The 8,409-nt window shown below is 50.1% G+C and overlaps 1 protein-coding gene across 1 annotated transcript in view; it reads right to left on the reverse strand.

Annotated features, from left to right (window-relative positions):
* Positions 1 to 8,409, reverse strand: part of LOC101649097 (L-gulonolactone oxidase) — a 34,738-nt gene that overhangs the window by 22,438 nt on the left and 3,891 nt on the right. The window contains exons 3-4 of the mRNA XM_045286783.1: positions 5,928 to 6,053; positions 3,387 to 3,481 (exon numbers count right to left, since the gene is read on the reverse strand). Of these exons, the coding sequence (XP_045142718.1) occupies positions 3,387 to 3,481; positions 5,928 to 6,053 (221 nt within the window). The remainder of the gene's footprint in view (positions 1 to 3,386; positions 3,482 to 5,927; positions 6,054 to 8,409) is intronic.

Genomic DNA, 8,409 nt, shown 5'->3' on the forward strand with positions numbered 1-8,409 from the left:
CCATGGGTAAGCCCACTTCCTTCACACTCCGACATCTGTGGAGGGTGCAGTGTCTTCCTCACAGGGCTACGTGACAATCAAACATGGGAGCACATAAAGGACCCAGCACAGGGTCTGACCAACCCATTTTGTTCCCTTTCTCTATGAGATTGGCTAAGGGTTGACTTTGGTCAAGCACTAGACTAGTTGTGAATGTCGTTAATGCGATGTAATCACTTTCCACATTGTAACCCATGTTATCTAACCACCTTATTTGAAAAAGGAGTATCCTTAATGTGTGGTCAGTCTCCAGACTGTGTACAGGTATGTTGGGAGATCGCTCTTTCTCTCCACTCTACATTTTCTCTTTTGTCTGACCTAGGGTTCGGACATACAAGCCTGCAGAAGTCTCCTGCCTGTCACCTGACATGTGGAGTTTGGAGTTACCAAGCCTTCCACAATCATGTGAGCTAGTCCCTAGAAGCATTTTTTTTTCAAGTTTGTTGTGAATTGGGTGCAAGTTTATACAATGCAGATGATCAGCTTACACTCACCAATTCATACACATTTTGTTTCAATTCAGCCTCTGCTCTCCCCTCAGTGCACCACCATGCATCCCACTTCCTCCTTCTTCCCAACCTTGAACTTTGGCCTTGGGTAAGTGCTGCTGCTCAGGGCTGAGGTCAATTCCAGACCCTGGTCTCTTTCATCTCTTTTGTGATCTGGGGTTCTGTTCCACATTTTCCTCCCACTCTATCCAGGACTTTTTAATGGGATCTTTTCAGAGCCAGGCACCCTCTAGTTCTTCTGGTCTCAAGACTGTGGAGACCCACGTCTGCGGATTCCACTAGTCAAGCAGACAACTCGTTTCCAAGTATCTTCAGTTTTCATCACTCACCCTGGAAGTAAATCTTTCCCTCCGCTCCTGGTATCTATACAGTGAACCCTTGCCACTTCGCGCTTCGACTTCCGCAGCTTCACTCTATTGCGGTTTTTGCGTAACAGCGCATGCTCTGTCATTACTGCCACTGATTGGCTCATACTGTACATGCTTGATGCCATAAATAATATAATAAATAATAAATGATAATTGTAATGTCCAAAATGTTTTACTGTATTTTCCCTTTTTCGTTTAATAAATTGGGTAATACGAGTGTAATGGTGACTAAAGGGTGTTTTTTCATGTCCTCTATGCTCTAACTACGAAAATATTTGATTTACAAATAAGGAATCCTACTTCGCGGAATTTCATTTATCACGGTAGGGTCTAGAACCGATTAACCGCGATAAACGAGGGTTCACTGTATTTCTCTACTCCTTTCTAAATCGGTCCTTTATCTGTGCGACTATCTCCCTGGTTCTGTTCTTTAGAGAAACCTGACTGAGATACCCTTTGACTTACCAGCAACAGGAACTCGGTAAGTCTCCAAGGCATTCTTGAAGCGAGGCCCTCATCCTGACCCCTGGCACGCCGCTGTCCCCCCCCTAAACCCCCTGCCTCCACTTTCAGCCCAGAGCCGCAGGACGGAATAGTCTAACTTCTTTTAGAAAAGCAGGTGGATGTTGTGCACTCAGTCACTGGAGGAGGACGGAGTCCCCAGGGAAGGAGAGAAAACTCATGACCAGGTCACAGCGATGCTTCTGGGTCTGGCAAGCCATGCTTGCAATGAAGGAGACCACCGTTCCTCCTGTCCTCCTTGGTCATGGGCCCTGCCCCACGGTCTGCTCACAGGCCCCGGCGCCCCACGCTGCTTCACTCTGCTTTTGCTCATGAGAGTCCCTTCGCTAGAAAAGGCCTTCCACCCACTCTTTACTCTAGGGAACCCCACTCATTGAGGATGCAATCTGGGGTCCCGCCTACAGGAATCCTCCCTCAGTCACCCCCCTTCCGAGGCTGAACATGGTCTCCTTTGGCACTGCCTGAGGCGCATCCTTGGTGCTTTGATGCTTGTGTCCTGCACTGCATGTGTTCATTTCTTTCTAGGTCTGTCTGCACTCCTTGCACTTGGCGTCTGGGGTTTATTCACCTGTCTCTTCAGGGCTGGAACAAGCTGTACACATGGTAGATGCTCTGAATGTGCGTGAGCTGCCGTGGGCAGCTGGGGAGCAGGAAGAGTGTTCCCAGTGGAAAGACCAGTGATCCCCCAGGACCTGTGACAAGGAAGCTGGGGGGACAGCAGAGAGCGGGACTCTCCCGCTGGAAGGTAAGCCACAGGGTTCCATGGGCAAAAGATACTCGTGTTCCAATATCCTGCACACCTGGGTCTCCTATTTCTTTCTTTCTTTTTTTAAAGCTTTTTAATATAATTTTTTTTAGCATTTTTTTGGGGGCTCATACAACTCATTACAATCCTCTCAATTTCTAATAGTTGAAATTTCCCAGTTACAGATTCACTCCTTTGGTTCTATTTGACTCCTATTTTGGTGGAGATCCTCAAGCTTAAACCTTCTCAATCACTGACTTCACACTTGGATGGAGGGCTCATTGCGGCTACAGTGTGCATGCTGGGAAGCTCCGTGGCACATTCGTGGTCCTCATTTGTTTTCCTGAAGAATTATGTGCAGTCTTCTGTCTGGATCCCTACCAGAGCCCTGGTGGCTTAGTGGTCATGATGGGTTGGGCGGCTAACCACAAGGTGAGCAGTTCGAAACTACCAGATGCTCCTCTGGAGAAAGAAGGTGCTTTCTAGTCCCATAAAGTTAGTGTCATAAAATAAATGAAATACACACACCCACCCACACACACACACACACACAATTGCCGTTAAAAAGAAAGAAAGCAAGCAAGCGTCACAGACTCAGAAACCCACAGAGGGAGTCTGCCCTGTCCGATAGGGCTGCCATGAGTCAGAATACACTGCATGGCAGTGAGATTGATCCCCACCCCCACCCCCACCCCCGTTTGGATCTTTAGAGTTGTTTGTTGCAACCTTTAAGCAAGACTCCCTCCAGCAGTCTGTGCCCCCATGTGAGTCTATTATTTAAGGCTCCACACATTTTTGGCTCATACACTTTCCTTTTCTTATTCACACCTCAGCCGCTGGCCTGCGGGGGATGCAGGAGGTGGAGGAGGCCTGTGGGGGAAGAATGGAACCCAGAGGAAGGAGGCATGCCCTAGAGCAAGGAGGCATGCCCTAGAGCAGCGGTTCTCAACCTGGGGGTCAAACGACCCTTTCACAGGGGTTGCCTGATTCATCACAGTAGCAAAATGACAGTGCTGAAGTAGTAACAAAAAATAATTTTATGGGTGGGGGGTCACCACAACATGAGGAACTGTATGAAAGGGTGGCGGCATTAGGAAGGTTGAGAACCACTGCCCTAGAAGGTCAGCCTTGCTCCTGCCACCTCCTGGGGCACCTGGCTAGAGCTGGGGGTGGATGTGCAGGCAGGCGGGTGGGGGCTCTTACTTGGACATGGCCAGGCCGTGCTTGTCCAGCTGTGGGTACAGGTCAGCCAGGAGGATGCCAGCCTCCACAGTCACCTGGTTCTTCTCTTTGTCCACCTGCAAGAGACCATCCAAAGCTGGGAGGAGCTGGGCTGCCCCTCTGGACCCACCACAGAGGTTGGGCATGTCTGTCCCCAGCCTGTGGTCAGCTGGGGCCATCTCCCACTGCAGATAGCCGCTGAGGAGTGGGGCCCTGGATGGATTCTGCTCTACCTCTTCTTTTCCCAAGGACAAGGAATAAGGCCCAGGGGAAAGGGACTTGGCAGAGGTCATCCAGCAGAGGTAAGCTTGGGTCTCCTAACTGTTGGACCTGGAGCCACGGAGGTGCAGTGGTTACAAGTGGGGCTGCTAACCATAAGAATAGCAGTTTGAGACCCCCAGCCGCTCCCCAGGAGAAAAACAGGGCTTTCTCTTTCCTTATAAAGTGACAGTCGCAGAACCCCACAGGGCAGTTCTACTCTGTCCTGGAGGGTCACTAGGAGTTGGCTTCTACTTGACAGCAGTGAGCTTTTGTTTGCTTTAACTGCTAGACCTGGGGAGCCCTGGCGACAGAGTGGTTGTGCGCTTGGCTGCTAACTGCAAGACCAGCCGTTCGAAACCCCCAGCCGGCAGGTAGGACTGTCTACACCGGTAAAGAATTGTTGTTAGGTGCCATTAAGTCTGCTCTGACCCTGCACACAACACAATGAAACACTGCCTGGTCCTGTGCTGCCCTCGTAATTGTTCCTATGTTTGAGGCCACCGTTTTCAGCCCTCTGCCAATCCATCTCGCTGAGGGCTCTTATCCTTTCCACTGTCACTCTACCAAGCCTGATGCACGCCATGGAAACGCTGTCAAGAGTTACGACCTTGAACACCGACAGGGCCGTTCTACTCTGTCCTATAGGGTCGCCATGGGTCGGGCTTGATGGTAGAGTTTGGTTTGGGTTCCGCTGCTGCTAGACCTGTTTTCCCGCCTTCCCTTCTACCCAGCCTACCCGACCCTGACCTCCAACTCTGGAGAGATGGGCTCCTTTGCATAGTTGTGGGGACCTCTTCCAGCAGGGACTTGCCTTCCCTCAAACCCCAAACTAAACTCACTGCCAATGAGTTGATTCCGATTCGTGGCAATCTTCAGAACAGGGTGATACGGCTCCTGTGAATTTCTGAGACTAACTTTTTCCCCTCCCTTTATTTATTTATTTAGACTGTAACATTTTATCATAGAAGTCTTTCTCCTGTGGAGCAGCTGGGGGTTCAAACTGCTGACCTTGCAGTTAGCAGCCCAACATATACCCAGTATGACAGCAGGGCTCCCTCGGAAGTGTTCAAATCTCTCTGCTGTGCTGTCAGATGGGGTAGGGGGGGGGGGACTGAGAATGAGAGGGGGAGAGGAAGAGCCACATCTATAGGGTGGCTGCCACCTGTAAGAAGTGCCCATGAGATCCTCTGAAGCCTTTACCCAGACGGGTAACACTCCAGGGCATGAATCACTTGCCTAGGTCGCACACATGCTGGTGGCAAAGCTGAGGTGAGAATCCACATCTGTGTCCACAGCACAAGCTCACTGCCTTGACCCCGAGGTGGGAGGGAGCTCAAATCTGTGGCTGGAGACCAATCTCCACTAATTAGCAATCAGAGTTAATTTCAGCCATGATGGACTCCTTGACCAGAATATTTTCTGACAGGTGGAGACAGTTCATCTCAGCAAATAAGTAAATCTTAGAGAAAATCCAGACCTCCGCAGCCGAGGTGGGGGTGGGGGTGGGTATCAGGCAAACTTTATAGCCTTGAGCAGAATAGGAGTCCTGACCTGCCGGTTATCTGCTTAGCACCAGGCGGGCACCCATCACATGGGACTATTCAGATGGGCAGCATCCTAAGTAGCGGAGCCCTGGTGGCATAGTGGGTTACCGATTGCACTGCTAACCACAAGGCCAGCAATTTGAAACCACCAACCGCTCTTCAGGATAAAGATGGGGCTTTCTACTCCCGGAGGAACTAGTTTTGGAAACCCACAGGAGTACTTCTGTGCTTGTCCTATAGGGTCTCTCCATGGCCTTGAGTGATCCCAGCATGGGACTTGGTGGCAGAGCCCTGAGTCTGGGCCCAGCTCTACTCCTGATTGGCTACTGCGGCCCTCCCTAATCACCAGTGTCTCCTTCCCTAACCCTGGCTAAGTGTCGAGTAAGGCCCTTCCAGATCTGTCTTGGTGAACTGTTTCAGGGGGCTGGCCAGACACCACTCCCAGAGAAGTATCACAGAGGGGTGGGGAGTCGGGGGAGTGCTTGTAGGAGTGGGTGGTGGCCGCTCTCTAGGCTGCAAAGGGGAGCCCAAGCCTGACAAGAGGCCTGAGCCAGCTCAGGAAAAGATTCAGGTGAGGGACGCTGAGAGTGGGTCAGGACACAGGACACAGAGGTGAGAAGGGGGCCAGGGCTGTGGGGTCTGGGATGAAGACTTTGGATGGAGGCAGAGGCTGCCCAGCTGGGGACAAGCAGAGGTGGGAGCCAAGGCATCCACCTACCTGGAGGATGCGGTTCATCTTGCCCATGTGGATCATGAAGCCGTCGGTACAGGCGATGTCTGAGGGTGAGTGGCCACCGCCTACCACCTTCACCCGCTTGTTCTGCTGCCTGGCTAGAGCCAGCACCTGCCAAAGCAATACGGGGCTCACGCCTGGACTCAGAGCTAGTCTAGGCCCTCTCTGTGAGGCAGGCAGAGAGAGGCAGGGGCACCCCAGGCCTCCAACCTTGGCCTGATTGCAGCTTGCCTGAAGGCTACCCCAGGAAAGAAGAAGCAGGGCATGAAGCAGGATGGAGAACCACGGTGCCTTCCTGTTGTGGGGCCCGGGCTGTTCTCTATCCTGCAGCTCCATGCTTGTCTCAGACCGCTGATCACATTCTTCCTCCATGCCTCAGAATAAGTCCTCCTCCCCAGCCTGCGTCCCACGCTGGCAACGAAGCCTCCCCTAGGGTAGGCGCCACGGATCCGTTGGACTCTAAAGCTGATGTTTAACCCAAGCCTGGCATTAGCAGGTCATCTCTAATGATTGCTGATCCAACTTCCATGAATCCATTCACTTCTCCTGTCCCGTGCCTGATCAAACACCCCCTGAGCATTTCTAGACATCTCTTCCACAGGAGACTAGCCTGGCACTTTACACCATAGAGCGTTCCACGGCCAAGTAAGATTGAGAAAGGTTCGTCGACAGTCTCTGTCCTCATCCTTTCTCCTCCACCCACGAACAGTTTAGTATTAAGACTACGAGGTTCTGTCACCATCTTCCTCACATTGCCTTGACCACATCTTCTTCTGTTTACATAATCCCACTAGTTTTCTATGGAAGCATGGACCGGCAATACCTTTCTCCTAGTGGTAATTCATGATCGTGGATAGCTCAGCCCAGCATAGGAGATGCCTGCTCACACAGGTAGTTCTTACAGAGCACCTCCTGATGTCTTCCTCAGAGACAGGGAGAAGACAGATGCTTGGGGCCCCAGGCTCCCTGTGGTCCACGCCTCTCTTCCTCCCCAGCCTTCCTCTTCTATTCTCTGCTCCCCTCACCCTCCTGGCACCTACAGAGGATGATTTTCTGGGCATTCCCCCGCCTCCCCCTATGAGGGACATTTCTCTCCCTCTTCTCCTCACTCACAATGCCCTTCCCCAGCCCCTTGTTGACCACTTATTCATCCTGCAGAGCCCCCTCACTTCCCCCATCCCTTTGTGCTGCCTTTTCTGTGTGAGAACATGCCAAAGAAAATGGCAGAAACCAGAAACAATCTTCAGTTTGGATCCTGACTCTGACCCTAATTCATATGGGAGAATTGCAAGCCTCAGTGGACCTTGTTCTCCTCAGCTCTAGAAAGGGAATATTACTCACTACTCACAATAACAATCGCTGAGACCGAATATGAAGCACATGGTACAGAGTACTATACAGAGTACTATTATCTGACTGCCCTTACACAGCCATACATGTGCACATGTATACACACTCCCCCATACATACACATGCACACAGAAATACAGATGCTCACCTATACAAACATGTACATACCCACTTATGCACAAACACTCTCAGGTTTATACCCACACATGCATGCGTAAGCACTCTCTTATAGACTCACCATGCACACCCATGCACTTACACATGTGCACACATGCTCTGTTGCCTCCTGTCTAACTCTTATTGTTTTCCAAGTGTTCTCTCACTTACTTTTAATCGGTATAAAGTTCCATGTATTTTTTGTCTAAAAGACTTTCTCATATATATGTTTTCATTTTTTTAAACCAGTATCTTCAATTCTATACCATTGGCTACATCCATGATATTTATCTTACAATTACCAAATGACTCATGGAGATTATTTATGTTTTTTCTCAGGAGGCTGATCATGCTGCCTCTACAGTAGATCATAGAAATGATATAAACCTTAAATATGAATGGAGTTTGAGCTTTCACTTACTCATAGCCCCAAATTAAGAGCAATCTCTTCTTGTGATGTGGTCCTCCTCAACACTAACCTTCACTTCAGAGGTCACTGAAGACATGCTGCATAGCAAAGGGTAGTGAAGAAATCAGATGGTACCCGACTATCAGAAAGGACAGTGTCAATTTCCTTTGTTGTTTTATTTGGCTTTGCCTGGTTTTTGCACTTATTAATGTATCTGCATGTCTATCTAGATAAGATAGGCAGGATAAATAATTTGGAGATGAAAAGAATGGGGCCAATGTCTGGTCCCATACAGGAGAAGGGGAGGTAGGAGAAAGGAAGGGGTGGTGGTGAACCAACCCCAGGCCAAGGGAACAACAAGTAAACTAAAATCAATGGAAGGAAGGTCATAGGATGACTAGTGAGGCTCAATCAAGGGAAATGTAGCAGCAGGGATTATTAAACCCAAATGAAGGCTGAACATGGGGTGGGACAGGAGGGAAGTAAGAATGAAATAGAGGACCCTCCCTCTCCTCTCCTCTCCTTTCTCTCTTCTCCTCTCCCCTCTCTCTC

Source organism: Echinops telfairi, unplaced genomic scaffold (genome assembly GCF_000313985.2).
Source record: "Echinops telfairi isolate 266 unplaced genomic scaffold, ASM31398v2 ScPeMD7_9;HRSCAF=40, whole genome shotgun sequence".
Lineage (NCBI taxonomy): Eukaryota > Metazoa > Chordata > Mammalia > Afrosoricida > Tenrecidae > Echinops > Echinops telfairi.